Raw genomic sequence first — 22,238 nt, 5'->3', positions numbered from 1 at the left:
ACAAAAAAGTCAAAAAAATAAAACATGAAAAATAATATCACCGAAGTTTTTGGGAAACAATATTATTTTTTGATAAATCATACCTAACTTCACCAATATGATCCTTTAATCCCAAATACTAAAATCCATCCACAAGTTTTCTCGGTTTTACTTAATGTTTTTACTTTGTCTATAATGTTCATCGTTTAATTACACAAAATAAAAATTAAATCGCATGCGTAGTTGGTTTTTGATTGTTTTGTGTTTTGTTTTAGCATATGTTTGTGTTTTGTAACTTAGAAACGTAACTTAAGTGTCTGGCTTAATGAATACAAATAAAATTGGTTATACAATAAGGCTACGTTTTCATTAATCATTAATTAATCAGTTACTCCTTCTATATAATCTGAACGAACGCACACAGGCGCAGGATTCGCCAGGCCGGCGGATCCAACAACAACTGGATATATATTTTGAATTTACATATTTCTTTGATATTTTATTTTCATTTCATTTTATACCGCCGAAAAGATCTTAAAAAAAATGAAACATTTAAAATGTGAAAATATACCAGTAATTTTGTTATATGATTTTCACAGATATCCATAGAATTTGTTTTGTTTTTCATTCATATAACATAAACAAAATGTATTTCATCTTTTTGTTGGAAAAAATGCAAGAGTTTTAAATTTGTGCGCTGCTGTATGTTGGGTCACGTCGTTGGCTTCCGATGAGGCAGATAAATGGGAGTGATGGTCAGCGGCGCTGAGCAAAACGCTGGGATCTTAGAACTCAAAATTGAACGAAGTATTCTGACCACGGCCGGGGCGGCCGCCGTTGAATTGGAAGAACGAGCGGAACATTTGATTAGGATCAAAGTCGGCTAAAAGAACAAAAATAAATAAAATTAATATGAATTTCACAAATCTGTATAATCACATTTTATCTTTACCTTGGTCTTGCTCTTCGATATCCTGTCCGCTGTCGTACCGTGCTTTCTTTTGCGCATCAGACAGAATGGCGTACGCCTCGCCTACCTCCTTGAACTTCAGCTCCTCCTCCTTGCGCTCCTCGGCACTGCTGTTGGCATGTCGATCGGGATGATGGACCAATGCCTTCTTGCGGTACGCCTTCTTAACCTCGTCATCGGTTGCATTGCGTCCGATGCCCAGGATTTTGTAATAATCCTTTCGCTTCGACTTCTTCAGCGCAAATTTGGCCTCGCGCAGCAGTCGCTTGATCTCGGGCGTCTTCTCCAGCTGCAGCGCTGTCTCGTAATCGGCCACCGACTCCTCGAATTTCTCCAGATCATTATAGCACCGGGCACGCAACAGCAGGGCTTTCAGATACTGCTTGTTTAGCTCCAAAACTCGATTGCAATCGGCCACAGCCTCTCGCAAGTTGCCAATCCTTGTGTTAACCAATGCCCGATTGTAAAGCAGTTTCGAATTGATATCCTTGTTGTGCTCGTCGATCTTTAAGGCGTCCGTGTAGATGACATGTGCTTCGCGATAGCGACCCGATTTAAATAACATATTGCCGTTCTCTTTCATCTCCTTGAGCTGCTTGCACTTGCTGCGCATCTGCTTGGACTTAAAATGGTCCGGATCAAGGGTCAGAGCGCGCTCAAAGTGCAAAATGCCCTTCTCCAGGTTGTCGGTATAGTACAGGCACAGTCCCCTCACGTAAATCGCATCCGCCGAAGTCGTGTCCAGCTTCATTACACCCACTGCAATGTCCAGGGCTTCATCACAACGTCCCAAAAACGCAAGGCACTCAGCCTTAAGAAGGCGATATCTACAAAGTTAATGATGGTAATTAGTTGGTTTCTACAATAATAATTTGATAATTAACTTACCTCAAACAAGCGGGTGCCATTTTCAAGGCACTGTCCAGGTAAAAGACAACATTGCGGTAAGCCTTTGTGTCGTAGTTGGTCTGAATGGTGGCCTCCAGTTGGCGCAACTTTTGGGCCGCTGCCTCTTCACCACTAACAGCCGTGCTCTGTGAATTCAGCTCGTTGACCATTTTGACCGCCTGTTCCGTACCAATGATATCGCCCAAAGCCAGACAGCACTTGGCTATCCGGACGTAGGCCTTTTCGAAACCAGGATCGATGCGGATGGCGTGGCGGGCATCGGACAGGGCGCTATTATAGTTCAGCAACATCATGTAGCAGGCAGCCCGATTTCCATAGTATGCCGCCGAGTCCGGACACAACGATATGGCATCAGTGTAGAGCTTGAGTGCATTCTGATAGTTTTGCGCCTTGTATTGGTCGTTGCCCAGTTTCTTTTTCTCTTCGGCAATGCTGCAAGTAAAGAGCAAGACAGACAGTTAGAGGGGGGTAAAACAATTTTCTTGGTCAATCCTTGGGGCTTAGCTCTCAGTGCAAAAAAAAAAAGAATCGGTCCTTTACATAGTCTACATAATTTGAATTTTTAATTTCATGTCGTCGTCGTCGTCGTCAACTGAGGCGAAGTAACTACCGCGGGGCAAAGTCGCCTGCTCAAGAATAAAATCTACAAAAACGGCCAGTAAAAAAATGGCACAACGAAAAGCAACAGGAAGTAATCCGCTTGCTGTGGCCCAGACGTCTTTTCAAAACGCACAGTGACACGAGAATTGGATGGAAAGCGATGCGGAAAATGCATTTTCATTTAAAGATGGATAAAAAGATTAAAGTTTATTTATATACTAAAGTATTTTAATGGCTAATATCCAGAAAAATTTAATTAAAAGTGGAATTACATTAATTTATATTTTAATTTAAGTTATACCATCTATTACTATGAAACCCATCACATTACAAATCCTTTCACATTCGTGAGCTGCCCATCAAACTAAAAAATCAATAAAACATTAATTACGATAAAGATAAGCTTTAAATACCAACATTAATTTAAAAGACAAGAGATAAGAGCAAAAAAACCGGAACATTTTTTGTATTCAAATGCTTTTACCGCAATTAATAATTCAGCTCGTTAAGAACATCCTGGCTGCCCGTTCAGTTTCCACTCCCATTCACCGGCTTTTTCCATACCATTTTTAGCACACTGTCACTCCCCACTCCCTACTCCGTCACTCCGATTTTCCATTTGAAGGAAGTGCAACAACCTGCCCCAAGCTCAAATGGGCCAAGAAATTATGGCATCACAATGGCCGCCAATAGGGCGACACTAATGCGGACGCCAAAGAATCCCGAAAGCCAAAGAAATTCCCTATTTCCACAGTCACAGCCACAGACCCACATCTACATTCACCCACTTGGAGTTGTGCCAGCCAGCCAGGCAGTCAGGCAGTTAGTCAGGGTATTTACCGTACTGAGAGAACACTGTCGGCAGTATTACAAGGGGGCATAAGTGCTTTATGGCTGGCTCGTTGTTGTTGTTCTCGATTTTTACTCGGGCTGTTTGTTATTTATTTGCTTTTGGTTTCGATTTCCTTTCTGCCTATTTATTTTCACATCTGCGTTGCATTAAAAATACATTCAGATATTACAATTATTGAAGGCTTTTACCTTTTGCCGAGAATATTCTGTGAATTTCTTAAATTTCTGCTTGATCGGTGCTAGCAGTAGTTTGATAGAATGTTTCTTTTCAATTTCAGAGCAGAGATGGAGAGACTTTTCACACAATTTCAAATTAAGCAAGTAATAAACATAGTTATTCGTCAGACTTAAACATCTAAAAAAAAACAATCTACATAGTTTTCTCACTCCCTCATCACTTATAAAACCATGGTTATGGGAAATATGTGAGAATTGCTTGCGCATAAGATACGGCGGGCAAACAAAAGATGTTAATTACTACTAAAAAAGAATCATTTGCATTGCTCACGTACTTTTTTCTCTTGTCTCTGCAGCAGACAAATAGAGAAAGGGCGGCTAGTGGGCGGTTGGTTAGTTGGTTTGGCTTTTTTTTTCAAGTGCTCAGCACAAAACTTTTAATTGCTGCCATAACTTGCCAAAGCGGTCGCGGCCCGAACCACAAATGGGGCCAAAATGGGGGTTTCGGATATCTTAGACGGAGAACGCGAATGAATGAATAAGGGCGGCGGCAACGGCAGCGGCTGCAGCAGCACTCCAGTCAACAGCAGCAGTTTGCATAACAATTAGAGAAACCCATAAAAGTCAAAAATTCGCTTGCGCTTGATTGGGCAACATTTTAGAATGCCATTTGTTAGAGCCTCCCAGCCGCAGCACGAAGACAGCCCCTTCAGCGCATTTCCACCGCCCAAAAAAGTAGGCAACGTGGTTTGCATTTCCAATGCAACTTCAATAAAAAAGGAGACGTGGAAAGCTTCAACAGACGTTCGCGAGAACGTTTAAAAAAAATAGCTAGCTGATTTAAATTAAGTAGTGGAGAAAGGTGGGTGAAATGCCTGGCACGCCCAAAAACATGAAAGCCCGGGCTAGATAAATAAGGCACAAAGGGGAACCGCCGCCGCTGCTACCACCTGAATGGCACAGGAAAAACAGAAAGGTAACAAAAAATGGTAAACGGAAAGCGAGGAAAAGAAGAGAACCAGCAAAATGCAAGCAGGAGAATGAATGCAAAGCATGCAATGCAAATTTAACCAAGTATAGATTATATTTGCGGTCAGTATAATAGCCCTACAAATCAAAGTTTACTAGGGGGAGATCGCTTTGTTATAATATTTATTATTATTGGTTATCACACAGCTTTACAAAGAAGCACTGCTTTTTATGTTCCAATTATGTTTTATGTTTTATTTGCTTTTGCTCTTTGAAAACATTTTAATTTATTTTTAAAACGAACTATATAACTAGATAGTTATGTTGATCAAACCAACAATTTACGTTAAAAAGGATTATAGAGTCTGTTTAATGAAATTTATCATCGAAAGTTTTAGATTCAGTTTCTTTATTGGTACTTTGTATTTCGAAAAAAGGACGAATTTTTAAAGGGATTTCCATCTGTAATCATGAAAGCTAAAAGTACAAGCCCTCCCGCTTGATTCTTATTAATGAGTAATGATCCCATTAATCATATTATCACTTAAATAATTTTTATTATTTTATCGGTATCACTAGAATACTGACCCCGACTGTGTGTACGTGTTGGTCTGCATGTGTGAATGCCTGCAGGTCACAGCAAAGTTCAATGCGCGATAAGCGAAGTCAATGGTAGAAGAACATTCGAGGAATGTTATGTGCCAGTGGGATGGGCGGCGATGGGATAGTGTGAGTTGCTTGGAATAATCATTCTCTCATGAATATGCATGCGGATGGGGTGGAAAAGGGGTGAAAAAAAAGGGGGGTCATGTGATGACAAAACTTTTCGCACAGCCAACGACGATGGAAACTTGGACGCCGTGTGACATGTGCTGCTGGAATCATGCAAAGTAGATTGTCAGGGTGTCAAATCTATCAGTTAACTGAAGCGATAGCTTGGCGACGCACAATTGCCACAGTGGGACCACTCTTGAGGCTCGAGTAGTTTTCTGCTAGGAAAGTTTTACACTCTTCTTGATTACTTTTCAAAACATTTACTTAAGTTTTCCCCTGCGGTGAAACTTAGACTTTATAAAATCTTTAGATAAATCACAGTTTTACGGGTATGTTGGCAGAAATTTTACACACATTTTAAAAATAATGGAAAGATACACTTTAGTTTCGAACAAAAAAATATACTCAATTTTAAGTAAGCAGGACATGAACAAATGTTAAAAAAAATCAATTATTTTAAAATATTGTAGAAAAAGAAGTTTACATCTCGGAGCTTATAAAGATAACATTAGTTTGTTGCAGAGTTAAAGTTTTAAAACCAAACTTGGACTAAAAAAGTGATAACTATTTAATCGCATTGAGGTACAACTTTTCCTAAAATCCAATAGAAAAGAAGAAAAACTTTTATTAATTCCAATAAAAAGAAAATGTAGTTCACTCCCGAAACTTTTGTCATCAAATTTAACCAAGTTAAAATAAAACTTCACAAGCACCAAAAATATACTTCAAAATTTAACATATCTTCTCTAGTAATTTCCGCACAAACTTTTCCGTCATATATCAAACTTCCCAGTGCACTGCCATTTGCATTCCATTAGCATCCTGTCATATCAAATTGGCTTTGACAACCAAGTTGCAACAGCAACAGCAACAAAATAAAACCAACTCTCATTTTATTCGGCATTTCAACTTACCGCGGCAGAAATGTAAATTCCTCCGAGCTCATATACAATTTATTGAGCATCGGATAGTGTGGAAGATTCAGACTTTTAGGATTATTACTTTTCGGCATATGAAAGCCGACCGATTTTAAACACCAATCATTAAGCTGCCAATCAAGTGGCTATATTATTGTTACGATCTTCTATAAACAACTAATGCGAAAAAAACTACAAAAATAAGTGGCTATCAAAAGACTATTTTAGCGAACACGTCGTTATAGCTGGTGGTCTCTGGCAGCCAACGGAAGCGACTGATGTTGATGCTGCTGCTGTTTTGCTGATGTTGCCGCCGTTCTGCCTGCATGTTGCTGCTGCTGCTGCTGCTGGCGATGATTTTAATGCAACGGCACGTTGAGAAGCTTGCAACCGAGAACCAAAAGTTACGAAGGCAAAAATACGACCATGTTGCCGGCATGACAGTAAGAAAACGAGAATATTTAAAATAAGAACAGCATAAGAAAACAATTTTAAATAATATGTAAACATATATTCCGCATTTTTAAGATATAATATTAAAAATATATAAAAAAAAAAGATTTTAAGTTACAAAATTCAATCTTATATTCAATTATTTTTAACAGAATTATGAATAAAATTAAAAAAAAAAAACTATATATTTTAATATTATTAATATTGTATTCATGGTCCTAGTAAACTAATAAATGCAGCGAAGTTTGCTTTTTTGCATACACTGTGCCTGCAGCGAGAGACAACCTCAGGAGAGAGAATAGAGAACCCATTGCAGTGTGCAGAGCGCATGTGAGAGAGTAAGGATTGGTGAAAGGGGGCAGGAAATGAAGTGGGTGGTAAAAGCCTCTCTGCAGGTGGCTTTAACGATACGCCAGACAATGCCACTTGCCATCTCACAGCCATTTGTTGGTCAATAAGAATAGGGAATGTTACAGAAAATTCTAAGTGGAAATATCAAATACCCTCAAATTAAATTATTTTAAAAAAGGAATTATATTAAAAAAGAATTTGCCAATCAAATAAAATTATTGACAAATATAATCCCCTTGCCTACATTTGAGATTAAAAACTGTGAAAATAAAAATAAAGAAGTGAAACTAAACGTGTCCTAAAATTTAAATGTTAATGGTAATATCATTTTTATGTATTAAAATTGAACATATATCACATAATATATTTATTTAAAATCGACTGCAAACTATCATAAAAAGTAAAAATGAAGCTTAAGCTCTAAGTTATTCAGCCACCAAGTCAATATTTTATAGTCTCCTTCCTTCATGGAAAACTCCTACAAATTCCACTTCAGTTAACGCTGTGCAGTCAACAAACCCTCTGCGAAAGCGCATATCAAATAGTTTACCCGTTTACCCATCACAACACGCTTAGGGAGGCATAGAAAAGTGGGCGGAGAAGCGGGCAGCGGACATGACCTGCCACAAGTTGAAATTGCATGCCACAGCCGAAGAACCGAACGGCACACAGATACTTGAAGTAATACAGTGAAACATTTCTAAGTAGGATTTACTCTTCTTTAATTTAGTATTAAATGGTTTAAGTTTACTTCAAGACTCAACCTTTTTATCACTTAAAAAATGATTATTTACATTTATACCCACAAATATTACATAGTCAAGTTAGCCATGTTCCACTGTTGTATAGTGATTTACGTGGACCACGCACAGTAGGTCAATGCGGGCCCTGCACTTGTGTTTGTATTTGTTTTTGTGTTTGCCCCCAACTGCGTGAACCGGAAATGCTGTGCAGACATAATGGCGGCCGAAAATAAAGGGAGCGAATAGAACAAAAACACTTTTGGGCGAAGAGCCAAAGCCGTTTGGGCTTAAGTGAATAAGGAGAAGAAGTTTTCAATAAATAAAAGAAAAGCTAGCTTAAGAATGGGTAAGAAACTAAAGGGAAATGTTCCAGGCAGAAGGTATTACAAAGTTAATGAACCCAGTCTAAGAGAGTCGGTTGTAAAGTTTAAGCCAAATTGTTGGAGTTGAAAAGTTTCCAAGGGGGAGATAAATAAATGAGCAAACATTTCGATGAAAAATGCACTGCAAAAAATATTGGAAACAGTAAGATTTCAAAGATTTTGACAAAACTTTTATATGAAAAGAAAAATTCAAAAAATACAAACTAACTCAAAAATACAAACTAATTTTAAAGATAAAATTAGTAGAAAGTAATCGTACTTAATAAATTATGGCTAGCAAAAAGTGTTCAACAAATTACGCCCTTTATAATTTTGTAGTCAAGAAAAGTTTTTCCCTCAGTGAAGATGACAAGTGCTTGATATCCATTGTCTGCAAAAGTGTGGGTTAAGAACTAATACAAACAATATAAAATACATAATTGATTGTTGTCTCACAACCGCCCCCACCATCACCACAGCATCATCATCATCATCACGCCATCATCACCATCGTTATAGAACACTTGCATATGGATGAGCTGCTGTTCTATTGACACTTGCCTCAATTGAATTTATGGTCCCCAGTTTTGGGTCGATGTCCGACCCATTATTCGATGTGTTAGCTTAGGGAGGTGGTAACCGGGGAAAACGGTTAGTTTCTGCCAGTTGTCAGTTTGTTTGCTATTTATGGCACACACAATACGTAATAAAAATGTACACGTACATATGACATCGGGATTTATGACGATGGGGAATGTTTGTTTTTAACTTCATGCGACATATCTATTAGATACGTGCCTAAAGTCCGATCGAATTGGATATTGACTAAAGCAGAGTGTGCCAATTAGATAAGTTGTGATTAGTTGCAATGGGATTTGAATATGATAAACTTCTAATAACATTTTGGTCAGTTAAATAAAATTAGTGAATAAAAAACATGTGTGTAATTTCCAACAAGAAACTAATTTTACATTCTCACATTCGACACACAAAAGAAATACCGGAATGTCACACAATTTGGCCAGAATGCACATAGTAAATTTGAAATTTTCTCCAAAGAAAACAAACCGTAAATCATCAGCCAGGAAAAGCGTTTTCCCTTGACACAAAGTGGCCCATAAAAATATGACCAACGAGCAGCTAAATTGCGTCTCCAAACATATAATTTTAACTATCCCAAAGGAGGAGGTGGTGGTTGGCATTCACAGACAGGAGCACTCCACACACCGCTGCTGGCCTATAATTCTTGACCGAAAATGCATTTTGGGACTACTGAGTTTTCGGTCTGGGATTGTGGTGGTTCGAGTTACCCATGTGAGTCATTTGTATGCCTGCAACTGCAATAAAATGCATGCAAAATTTAATGCCACTGCAATTTAAAACGCAATCTGCACGCCCACAGCTACTGCTACTGCAACAAAAATTGCAACTGCAACAGCAACATGAACAGCAGATACGCCAACAACAATGCCGGGGCATAAAAACATTTATGTCGGGGCAATAAACGACACACCCAACACGAAAAAAATAGCAGAAAGCTAAAAGACAACACAAAAACCAAAATTATAGTGCGGTAGCAATGCATTGTACATATTTTCCCCATGCTGCACTTTTTTTTTTTTGTAATATTTTTTGTTTTTTCTTTTTGGATAAGAATTTGCGCCGGCGACCTCAATGTGCCATATGCCAAAGCTTTGCTACCCAAAAAGTTGGGGCCAACACATGTGCCAAGAGACCCAAAAGAGACCCCCTAAATGCTCTCCTAGGAGAAAGGACTGAAGCCAGAGTGTAAAGTGGCCGAGAGGCAATGCATTTGGCAGCCCAGTTGGGCTCTGACATTTTAAAGAGATTGAGAAATGTCGAAAAGATTTTGCGTTCGCCTGCTGCTTTTTGGTTTTGGCATACAGAGAAAAATATCGATGTAAATTAAAGGTTATATTTGAAAAAACAAAAAGATTATATTCCTTATTATACACAATATTAAGAGTGGGTTAAACAAATAACGTTGACTTAAAGTTCTTAATTGTTGTCATCCAACGAATTTTGTTAAAGTTTCTCTCAGTATATTGCTGCTATTTTCTTTTTTTGCCTTGATCAGATTGGTCAATGCTCTTTGCTGGGTCTCGACAAAAAAAGTGTGTGAAGGGCAAAGGCTGGCAGAAAAGTCTAAGTAGTGAAATGAATCATCTAATGACTAGATACAGTGTTGCTCATTTTTAAAATAGTATTTTTTGTTGTTAAAAAGTAGCATCGCTTTTACTTTAAAAAAAAGTAATCTAAAGTAACTAATAGCAGGTAATAAAAATCCATTTAATTTAAATAAATGTATATCTGACATATTTTCTTGAGTTTTACACAGTTAGAAAACCACATAACCAAGTTGTTATTGTCCCATTGTTTCTTGTATTTTATCTAACGCTTATCACAATGTCTATTTATAGAATACTTGTGTAGAGTTCCAAAATATTGATGAATTGGTTTTCAGTGGAAATATGTCTATATACCTTAACAAGTTTCTTATCATAATTATATGGATTTCGTTCAAGTATTCCAAGAAACGTATCATTAAATTCGGTTAAGCTGCTTTAACGTTCTTCCTTTTTAAAAGGAAATATAAAGCCTGTACTATAGCAAAATTTTTCTTTGATTTTTAAAACTTATCGGCCATATTATTCAACCCATTTCAATGTCTGATTGTATCAATTGATTTTCAATTTCAACGCCTCTGCACGTGGCGGCTGTGAGACAGAGAGGTGAAGTGAGAAACCGCGATAAATGAATATGCAAAAAGACATCAGACGACACCCAAGCACACAAAAGTATATATAAAGACGCACCCGATTCGAGTGCAAAATATGCACACAGTTGAGGTCAAAATAATAATACTTTTCGCATATAAAAAATTTGTATTGTTTATAAATTCTTTACTCATTTCTTTAAAACATAAAAAAATTAATACTACTTACAAATAAGTTTAATAGTTAAAGTTGTTCGAAATCTAAAAATATTTATCCAAATCAAAAATATAAATCTTGTATTTCATACGAAGTGTACTATTAATTTGACCTCAGCTGTATGTTTAGATGGGTCAACGTTGTTTTATTTTTGGTTCCTTCTGTACTTTGGGTTCCGATTTAGTTTAGCATTTACTCAAGTGCGAAAAGGCAACTTACTATAACATTTTGTTTAGCTCGATAACTGGTCGTTGAGGTTTTATATGGATAAAGTTGGCTATTCCTTTTGATCTAACTGGAATATTTTTGTCCATATAGAAAGGGATTTGATCGTTGAACTTAAATTTCCTCTGTATTTACGCCGGTTCTTCACCTTATTTCGGGGTTTTCATTCGATTTCGATTTAAGGCACTTTATGCTTGTCACAAAGACTAAAGCTCAATTTGATCGTATTATTGACAACGAAAATTTGTAATTTTTTTACACAGAAAAGAAGACAAACAACTCAAAGCGAAACTTCTCATAGGCTTTGTTTTCTTTATTTATTTAGTAATTTTCCCTTTTCCGCGATTTTTCACAATTTTTGCGAAGAGCGCGGAAAACGACGTCGATCGACGCACTGCTGCAACTCGCGACTGAGTGGGCAGATCGTCGATCCTATCCCCTCGATGATCCCCTCTGCCAACAGCGACTGCAACGCAGCCAAAACATCTGACACTGAGAGAATTAAGAGAGGTGAGATAGTAAGCAGAGTGAGAGAGCGAGAGAGTTGAAGTGAGAGAAAACGAGCGCCTCATCAAATAGATTTTAGCAAACTGATAATTAAAGGGGAATTATGCTTGTGTGAACAAATAAAACTTAATTAGGGTCATGTTAAAGAAAGATGATTAAAAATATTGCAAACAAAATGAAGCAAAAAAAAATAAAAAATGAGTAAATGATTTAAAAATATATTTTATTTAATTAATAATTGTATAAATGTTTCGAAAAACAAACAAAAAATTAGTTTATGCTTAAGAACGTAATATTTATTTTCAGTAATTTATATGTTTTCTTAAACTTTTCCTCAAAATCATTGAAAAGTTGTTGCACTCTCTTTTCGCTCGTCTTCCTCAATTCAATTCGCTTTGTTTCTGGTAAGCAATTTTTTATTATTTTCTCCTTCTCTGGACAATTTTACTTCCCGTTGTTCAAGAAAACACACATTGATATAAACACCGATCTATAGCGACCATATAGCAGCAAAGTGAAGGCGTGTCGTGTAGATTTTGAATGAGACTTGGGACAAGAGATCGTCTGTTGGCTGTCAAGTTTTAATTAATGTTTTATAATAAAACCAAAAATGGCAAGACAACAAAAAGGGACGGGAAGAAAGTTGCGGTTTTATGAAAAAGTCTCGAATAATGATTCGGGGAATATGAGAATGCAAAAAGAAACCACAAGCTGTAGCAAACACATGATCCAGTTTACTATCAAATTGGGGCAAATCCAATTGTAATTTAGTGCACATTCCGTGGCAACAAGTGAATTGCATGGCAATTGCAATTGAAACCTGCAAAGACAAACAAAAAAAGCAGCTACCAAAACCAAGTGAAAGTCCAGACACAAAGCAATTAAAACCACCGCCATAATGAAGGCGAAAATAGTAAAGAAAAGAAAATGAATCAACAAATTGAAAAAAAGCTTAACATTTCCCAGTGAAATAACCTAAGATAAAGTTTGTGGCTTATACAGACAATACCTCAAACCAATCTCCATAAAACTGTATATATAGATTTCATTACTTGTAGTGGCTTTCAAACTGCAATGGCGCCATCTAGCTAGTGCTAATTTACAAGCTGCCAACACCTACAGTTTTAAACTGAAAATGGAAATTGCTTTTCCCCACCCAAAGGCACTCTCTATATCTCTATAACTCTCTTGGTGTCTACACTGTAAAAAAAACTTTAATTTTATAGCAAAAACCATTTTATTATTAAGTCAACTTAAGATTACTTACTTTTGAGTTACAAATTACAATGGTCAATTAGATTTTAAGAGCAGGTTAAGGGGCTCTTTAGAAACCAGACTGCCTTCATTTTCTTCCCATGTAGGATATACGGTGTTTCAAAAGGGTGCTCTCAAATTGAATTTCAAATTTTCGATTATCGAAACCTTTAGGTAACGAGGTGTGTTCAAAAGACTTTTCAAATTTCAAATTTTCAAATTTTTCGATTATCTTCAGTTTTGGGAACAAGAAAAAGTCACAGGCCAAATCCGGTGAATATGGTGGCAGGCATTATGTGGTGTTGTTTTTGGCCAAAATCCAAATCCTTTGATCCATATTTTTCGATAGCAAAAATCGCCGAGCTCGCAAAACAACTGTAACTTTACGCCTCTCACAACCAAACAAGAGGATTTCCATGACTTACAGATTGGGAGAGGTACCAATATAACAAAAAAAAATAAAAAAATTTTAAATTTTTTTAAATTTTAAAATTTCCTTTTTTTTGAACACACCTCGTATGTAAAAACTAGCTTCAAATTCGCTAAAGGCGGCAGACTTGCTAAACTGGCTTCCAGATTCGATCCAGACAGATAAGGGAAGACAACCCAAGAGTCTCTCATGGGTAGCAGATGACAGCTGCCTAAGCTTTTTGACATGATCTACGAAAGATCGGGTTTTTTACTACTGTTGGGAGGAAAATTGAGCAATTTTTCAATGCTTTTAACTAAATGTTTGCGATATGATTAGACTTGAGTGGCAATTAATATAGTTTCCGCCGATAAAGTAGTTTATTGAAAAACATACAAGTAATAGTTGTAATTCATTTGATAAATAAGATATAAGCTTTCTTAATAAACTTTTTTTCTCTACCTCACTTTCTATATTCCCTCTAACCTTGTCCCATCATTCAAACTTGTTGCCAATTCATACATTCGCACACTTCTCCAGACATAAAAAAAAACATTATATAATCTTAAACTCAATTGAAAAATTACCGGACCAAAAAAATTTAATACGCGCTTGCCCCCACGTCTTAGGAATTACGTAATTTTAAGCTATTCTGCTATTGTCTTCAAGTGAGGTCCACTTCAAAGAAACCCACAAACATCCGCTTGCAGTTTCTCGAAACTATCAAGTTCTTTCATATTGAAAATCATAAAACAGTTTCTCCCATGCTACTGATTTTTCTAATGTTTCTTTTTTGCCTTTTCGACTATTATGTTCTTTTTCTAGCCTCGTGTCGAATCAATAATTTAATTGACCCACTTTGACCGGAGTCGAGCAATAACTTTTCGAGGGTTACGTAGTTTGAGGCTAATTGCCTGAAGTTATAGTTGGCCGAAAAGTTTAGCCAAAGCAATGGCAACATTGAAAATAGAGGGAAAAGTAAGCGGAAAGCTAAATTTGGGTCGAAACGTCTGCAGTGAGAGAGTGAGCAACTTTGTTAATGCTAAATAGAACAAAGTGCTGCCAAAACTGTGCTTAAAAAAAAAACATCCAAAAGCAACAGTTTTTGCATTGCAAGGGTGTTAGTAATTTTAATTATTTGAAAGAATGTAAAACTAAGCAAACCAAGTGATAAACAAGTTGATAAACAAGCATTGTTTATTTTTCTTAATACAAACTTTATCTGTAATTCTATTATGACCTATTACTGACCTAAAGTAAATTTTAAAAATCAAACACTTTTATCAGTTATGTTCATAGTTTTCTTATCAGCTCTTCCAGGCAAAGCCTTTTTGAAATGCTGTAATGCTCAAAACGTGAGAACGCCTAATCACCACCGTTCAGTAATAAACAAGAGTCACTGTTAAAAACTAACTTTTTCTCTTTTGGGTGATTTATAGACTTGGTTAAACTACGAGGTTAAGGCTGTTCTAAGATTATAAGAGTTTGACATTTTTTTTGCGGGCGTATAAAGTGCTAAATACATTTTTTTAGCAGCAGTAATTCAGCTGATTGATTGCTTTTTGGATACCAAAAATCGTGATTTCTTCATGGCCATAAACGTTAACACAGTTATCTAGCAATGGGGGAAGAATTTAAAGACTTGTGCTAACCATAGCCATAAGAAAAATTATCATAATTATTTTAAAAAAATTTTGATTTTAAATTTGTGTGCAGTAAACCTACAAACGATGTTTTCATTTTTTGCAATTATGCTGGATTACATAAAAGGCTTCCCTCTGACCTTTTGTTGGCACACCCAAACGACCTTGAACTTGACTGGGCCAAAATGTCGAACTTGATATCTATAAATATGTAACAGAAGGGACTGCTTTTTTTTTAACAGTATGCAAACAAAATCAATAAGGTGAAGCTGTAACCTTTTTGCATCAAAATAAATTGAAATTTCCCCATTTATCGAGGTCGGCATTTCTAATTTATCAACAGGTTGACTCATAGTAGACGTGCAAACGGGTTCCCTCATCATCTGCTCTTCCCATCGTCATCATCAAGTTTCCAAGTAAGTGCAAACAACAAAAATCATATTAAACGTCTTTTTCCCCCCCTTGGAGATGAGTCATTTTGGCCAGACAAGAGAAATTTTTCCGTTTTTTTGTCCAGTCCTTGAACTCTAGATGCAAAATAAAATTACTAATGGAAATTAGAAAAACGTTTGAAGGCCCGAAAGGCAACATATTTATTTTTTACTTTGCGCTTGGGTTCATTCACATTAAGTTTATTTTGGCCAACTTTTTTCGGTAGCGTGTGTAGGTTGCCCCCAAAAACTTTTGGCATTGTCTTTGTTTCTGGTCTTTTGGCGATGACTGTACTTGACTTTGAAAGTTGATCAGTAGATACGTCTGAGCTCAGTTACCAATTAAACGCCTGGTGAATGACCATGCAAATCTTATCTATCTACAATGGATTTTTTTGTGTATTACTTGTGATTACTCATGGAAACCAAAAAGCAAGTGACGCACAATCCTGCGGAAACAACGTAATAAACAGCAAAACAAATGCACAAAGTCTATCAAAAGCGCATAAACACCAAAAATAAACTCGATTTTCCAAATATATTTTAGTTTTCCAGCTACAGTGCTTTCGAGTGTCAACTTCGATTATCTAAAAACACGGAAATAAATAAAATGACGTGTATTTAAATGCAAATGGTAATTTTAATCAATTGTTTTCCGCGTAGCTTTTTGTGTGGAAATAGCATGAGAGAAAAATAAACGCAAATGAAGCGTGGCGAAGACAAATTTATAACTGTTTATGTTGGTAAATTAACAAAATGGTGCGCAATTTAAATGTTTATGTTAAGGTTAAGAGTTAAGAGCTTTAAGAGGCAAAACCATATGAGATTTAAATAGGGAATTTTTTGTTTATTTCCAGCTGACTACCAGTGACTGGTAAACTGTAACTTAAATGCAAGTTTGTGAAATCAAAAAGTCTTGAATTTCAAAATTTAACGTGCCCACACAAACTTACACACATACAGAGGGACATTGAAAAACAATGGGCGGCAAACAGAAAGTAAAACCAGTTCCCAACAAGAACTAAACAAAGCGCACATAGCAACAACAAAGACTTTACAGTAGAAACATGCTATCTTAACCATGACTAATATTCCTTGTATCTACACGAGTTTGATTTAAATGATTAAATTCATTATAGTTTAATTAGCAATCTATACAATTTTAAAATAAATTATGTACAAAAAGATATTTTTTACAGAATATCTACTGTAACTGCAGGGCGTTTGCGTTGGCGTCGCTGACGTTGTTGTATCTTATTTTTTCTATATTTATTTGCTACGTTTGGCTGCTGCCCATGACCATGATCAAATGGGTGCGACAAGGAGGGGGAATGCAACAGAGGCAGGTTGGGACGGAGTGGGACAGAGGCAGAAAGACCCCGGGCAATAGAGATTACATAAAACAGCAATGCAAACACATACTTTAACACCTTGCTGTTATCTCACAGTTTGGAAACGACTGCGCTTGTGTGGTAATAAGATAAAACCAAACATTTATACTACGTTTCAAGCGAGGGCAGTACAAATTCTTAAAAATCCCATTGAAATTCACAAACATTTTTTCAGAATCAGAATTTATACTCAAGTGGTATTTCTTATTTAAATTCTCAAAAAAAAAACATAACTGTATACAGATACAGAGGAACTTTTATAAATAATTTGGTTGCTTTTAACCAAGCTTGTTTAGTTGCCTACACAGGAACTTGACGAACAATTCACACATATGCTATAAAGTGTACTTATTCCCATTATTTAGTAAATTAACTTGGTATGAACATACTACAGTTTGAGGGTCACTTCGAGGGCACATCTCACGTTAGCTGTTATCTTTAGTTCTGAGGTGACTGTGGAATATCGCGTGCTTTTTTTGTACTTACGTTGCCGCGTCCTTGGGCACAATTTCCTCGTCCGCCTCGACTTTGACGTCGATCCCCGGCTGCTCCATCGTTATTTCAACGTCCATATCTGAACTGGAAGAGATTTCCTCGCGTTCGCTATCGCTTATTTCGATGATTTCGTCGTCCATGCGTGGCAGTTCCTACGTTAAACAACAACAGCGACAAGAGTCCAGTGCTTGGCAAACGTTGTTATTTGTCAATTCCTTTTTTTTCACTGTTTTCCTCGCTTTTGCGTCAGTGGCAAATGCGTATGTGGGTGTGCGTTTGGGCCTGTGTATTTGTTTCGCACGCGCGTTGTGATAAAAAAGACTTTCCGGATTTCTAGTACTTTCTTATTGTTGTGTTCTAGCAATCGATCTTCCGCGTTTAGTTCCGATTTATTCGCACGTTACTGGCTAATTAGTTGTTAATTTTGAAATTTGTATTTCTTAAAGCCAAACGACCCGAACAGACGGAAAAAAGCGTGCGATGCGAGTTAGAGCTGGAACAAAAGGTAGTGCTGTGCTATCCGCTCTCGACACTATCGATATATCGTATATCGGTGTTTTCCTATAGTTGGGTTGATAACTTTGCTAAGCGATACACATGGCAATGGTCGAGGCTAACATGGCTAACAAAAGCGTTGTTGATCAGCTGATGCTTTGTTTTGGTGGGACTGAACAGCTGACTTTATATTAGGTATTGATAGAAACATCGGCCACGCCCACTCTAACGCCCTTAAATGTGTTTCATTTGTAAATGCATTTTGATTTTAATTTAAAAAGATACTTAAGTATTCTAGTTCTATAAACCATCAAAAGGAGTCGCTTATTACATTAATTAATTTCCAAAAGAGGGCGTAATAGACAGAAAGATATATTTATTTTGAAGCTTGTTGATGGGTTGGCGGGAAATATAAAATACATAGTTCTGATACATTTTGATATTATTATATTATTACTATTATTAAAGTATCTAATAAAATATATATATATGTATATAAAATATATATTATAAAGTGACCTCACCACACCTGGCACTTTTCTTGCTGTGGACCATCTCGACGACATCCAAAAGCCTTATTAAAGGGTTCAAATCCCTTCACAATCTGCTGCAAACGTTCCTGATCTTTTTCGGAATTAAAGATATATTTACTATTTTCGCAGAAGGATTGTCCAAAATTGAGGAAGAATATCTTTTCCGGTGGCAAATGGGTGAAGTCGGTGTGGGTTGAGTTCTTATTATTCTTTAAGTAGGCATTATAGGTGATCATTAGACCAAAATTATCCGATAGACTATCATCAACATCCTCAATTTCGTTGCGATACATGCACCGCAAAGCCTCGTCAAAGCGTTCTGATTTAAATCCTTGCTGAATTCCATAGCTATCGACCGTAATGCCATCTGTGTCGAAGGCGTTCATAAACAATTGTGCCAAAGAGAATCCCATCAGGCTGTACTTAAAAACATCATCACTATCCGGTGCAAAAAACGGTTCTTGAAGTAAGCCAAGTGGCACGATAATAATATTCAGGTAGCTCACATAATAGGCAAAGGAGGCTTCTGCTGTAGTTGGATCGGGCAAGTGGAAATATTCTTCTCGAATCTGTGTCCTTTGCTGGATTTGTGAAACCCTCTTTTGGGTGCGAAACTGCAGCAACTTGAGATGTTCCCGATGGTAATCAAGGGGTCCAGGGGGAAACTCTAATCCCTCGTAGTAATGGCTAGCGAAATTTCGAAAATCATCAGCTCTTGGAATGTTTCCAATATTAAGGATAACTTCTTGAGCCTTTCTTACTATAAACCTTTTTTGCCTAGGGCTTAACTCCAGACGATTGTGTTCAACTTGCAACAGGAATTCGTTACGCAATTTTTCGAAAATATTATTGATTTCATGGATGTTGGCTCTTAAAATTGATGGTTCTAATATGTGTTCCTTGTAAAGCAGACTCACAGCCAGATTCATGCTGCGGCGCATATTTTGGGATACACTTAGTGGATTCTGTGCCGACCGTAGTTTCCTCCAATAGATACATCCCGAATCGGGTCATTATATAGCTGGCAACTACGTGATCTTCCTGTTTCTCCATTAGCTTCTTGAGGGAACTGAAATACTCGAATTGCTGGGCCACCACCTGGAAACCTGGGCCAACGTCCTGACCCAAAAATTGCTCAAGCAATCTGTGAAATTTGATCCCGGTTCTTTTTTCCAATTCTTCTATACTGATAAGTTCCCCGTCAATATATTCTATTCCCATGACCAGCTCGTTTATAGACTCCTCTAGGTTTCGTATCTTTCTTGCCAAGGGTATGACTTCATTCGGAGGGACCTTCATGAGATAGAGCATGGTTAGGGTTTCCACAAAGCTGTTCAGTTTCTGTGATTTCTCCTCAAAATTTGGTTTTCTGAGATCCAACCGAAATTCCGAGCCTTTGAGGGGATTGGGTTCGACTTCTAGGCTTAAGAAGACATTGGTTAGGCCATAGCGGTGCAAATAGCCCAATGTCTCCAGCCAGTTGAACGGTTTCTGTGGCCATTTACTATCACTTGGTGTAAATTGGGGCCAAGTGAGTCCTTCGCCTGGAGGAGCCAGTTGCAAGTACTGTTCCAAACTGCTAATGTTTCGAGGCGATGCACTGCAGATGGTGTAGAAACGAAGGACCTTTGCCTCAACACTTGACTCATTGAATCCTGGCGATTGCGAATTCTTATGCAGGTTCTCCATTAGTTTTACAAATTTTTGTTTCACCTGGAGGTCCAGCATTTGGTTAAAGTGAAAATAGGTGCCATTGTTGTGGTGCTCGTTGTACTTGCCACAGGAATGGTTGTAGTAATGGCCACATGCACTAGAATCCTCGTCCAAATTGACAAGGATACTATCTAGCAGTCTTGAATTGATGCTGCCCGCCACAAGGGGCAGAAATAAAAGGCAACTAATCCACATAATAGCCGAAAGCACACTGAACTCCGACAAGACTGCCATCGGAGTATTAATAGCTGGCCAACGATCTCGCCTTATCAGAAGAATACTATATGGCTAAGTGGTCATTTCTCAGCTGATAACTTGTCGTAAATGCCCGAAGGCAGTAATTGTTGAGGTTGGACAGGAGAATGTGGAACTGAAGTTGCTTCAAAGTCCAAAAATTCTTTTTTATGCATACGAGGTTTTTATAAAACGTTTTTGAAAAAATAAATCAAGTTTACATAGAAAATAACGCCTAATTGCTCTGTATTGCTTTTTAAAATCGGCAACATTTCGTTTAATTATAAAATCAAAATATAACAATTCTCTTGATAATACAAATTAAGTCTTAGAATATAAAATATCTATGTATATTATTTAAAAAGTATTCTTAAAATCAAAGGCACAACGAAAAGCTGCTTGATTTCTCATTTCATAACTGACGATAGCTGATTGTTTTGCAGCTTACTGATAGATGCTGTCTTGGCAAATGTGTGATAGAGCAGTTATTCTTTTGTCGTTAAGACAAGGCGCCTTAATTCGAATTTCAGGTATTATTTACCTTAATTGGGGTAAACGTTTAGAATACTCTGAAAAATATTTAAAAAAAAAAAGATTATATAACAAATATACTTTAAAAAACTTTAAAAAATATATGATTATTTATGAGTAGTGTGAAAGTACTAGCACTGCAAAACAATTTCCTTCACGCTCAAACCTGGAAATCTCACTGTAAAATTGTTAAAATAATTGTAATAAATACTTTTTATTTGGCTAAATTAATTTAGTGTTCATAACTTTAAAGATGGCGATAATCTATTTGATTATTTTTTTTTTATTTTATATTATTTTTTACAATAACAATAAGTACAATTTATTTATTCATATGTACTACAGTTTCTCACCTTTTGATTTATAATATTTTTTGAATATACAAACCATTATAAGACACTAAAAGTCTGAAGAAATAAAAGTGTCTTAAAAGCTTTTGGAAATCCATATTTGCAATCAATTTAATATCAAATTGTAGCTGTCATCTAAAGCACAGGAGAAGAGGAAACCCACAAAGAAGAGAAACCCCAAACGAAACGAATAAGAAAAATCCATATGTCATGTGCAAACACAATACATAAAGACGTATTCCATTGCCATATAGAAAAGAAATATATATATACGGAACTCTCTCGAAACAAATGGAGAGAACGGAATGCGATTGGTTCGGCGACGGAATGGAAATCGTTATGGTGAAGAATCGCAGAAGGCAAAACGAAGACAAATAATAGAAAAATGACCGAGCCCTCGGATACATTGTACATAAACATATAGAGGTGGCAAAGGTGCGAGACCAGAATTTATAAGCAGTGCTATTTATAAGCAGCCGAAAAACGAAAAACCAACGCCCCCAGGCGCAAAAAAACCCCATTATCGTATTTTATTCAAGTGCGAGTGGGATGGCCAGATATAGTGCTACTCTCCTCTGAATCATAAACACAAAAAGAAATACAAATAAACGAGACTGGAATGGAAACGAATAGAAAACGGAAAACAGTTGACAAAAAAATCAAAAACAAGAAAAAATCGCAAAGCTTGGGCTAGAAAGAGACAGAAGCACTGCCCCGAAAAGTATAATTCGTTGAAAGTTTGTCATTTACTTTTTTAATTGAAATTAAAATGCTTTTTGTCGAAGACAGCTGCGCAAACTCGAAGTAGAAGCATTTTTTGTACTTTTCTTCCCCGGCAATGCATTTATTTTAATTTACTTTGCAACAGAAAATGCCAAAACAATTGTCATTTGTTTATATAAGGCGTCGGCCATAGGTGTGAGCGAGAGCGCACACATATACAACTGGCTATGCAAATATCCTGCTCTCTCGCTCGCTCATGTTTATTGGTTGCAGCCCACCTGAGCGTGCGACAGA

General features: G+C 36.8%; 2 protein-coding genes across 2 annotated transcripts; both read right to left on the bottom strand.

Moving 5' to 3' along the window:
- Nucleotides 1-141: 141 nt before the first annotated feature.
- LOC108118473 (dnaJ homolog subfamily C member 7) lies at nucleotides 142-17,880 on the bottom strand. The gene is made up of 4 exons (XM_017231197.2): nucleotides 17,357-17,880; nucleotides 1,838-2,290; nucleotides 932-1,776; nucleotides 142-862 (listed from the first exon to the last, which is right to left on the bottom strand). The coding sequence occupies exons 1-4, from the start codon at nucleotides 17,503-17,505 to the stop codon at nucleotides 765-767; spliced, it is 1,545 nt and encodes a 514-aa protein (XP_017086686.2). The 5' UTR covers nucleotides 17,506-17,880; the 3' UTR covers nucleotides 142-764.
- A 500-nt stretch (nucleotides 17,881-18,380) lies between these two features.
- LOC108118397 (neprilysin-1) lies at nucleotides 18,381-20,340 on the bottom strand. Its single transcript, XM_041818466.1, has 2 exons — nucleotides 19,349-20,340; nucleotides 18,381-19,263 (listed from the first exon to the last, which is right to left on the bottom strand). Exons 1-2 carry the CDS (start codon nucleotides 20,338-20,340, stop codon nucleotides 18,381-18,383), a joined length of 1,875 nt encoding a protein of 624 aa, XP_041674400.1.
- Between the last annotated feature and the right edge of the window lie 1,898 nt (nucleotides 20,341-22,238).

Source organism: Drosophila eugracilis, unplaced genomic scaffold (assembly GCF_018153835.1).
Source record: "Drosophila eugracilis isolate 14026-0451.02 unplaced genomic scaffold, ASM1815383v1 contig_1197, whole genome shotgun sequence".
NCBI lineage: Eukaryota > Metazoa > Arthropoda > Insecta > Diptera > Drosophilidae > Drosophila > Drosophila eugracilis.
Note: the sequence above shows the minus strand (reverse complement) of the source record. Positions and strands in the feature narration are given on the sequence as shown.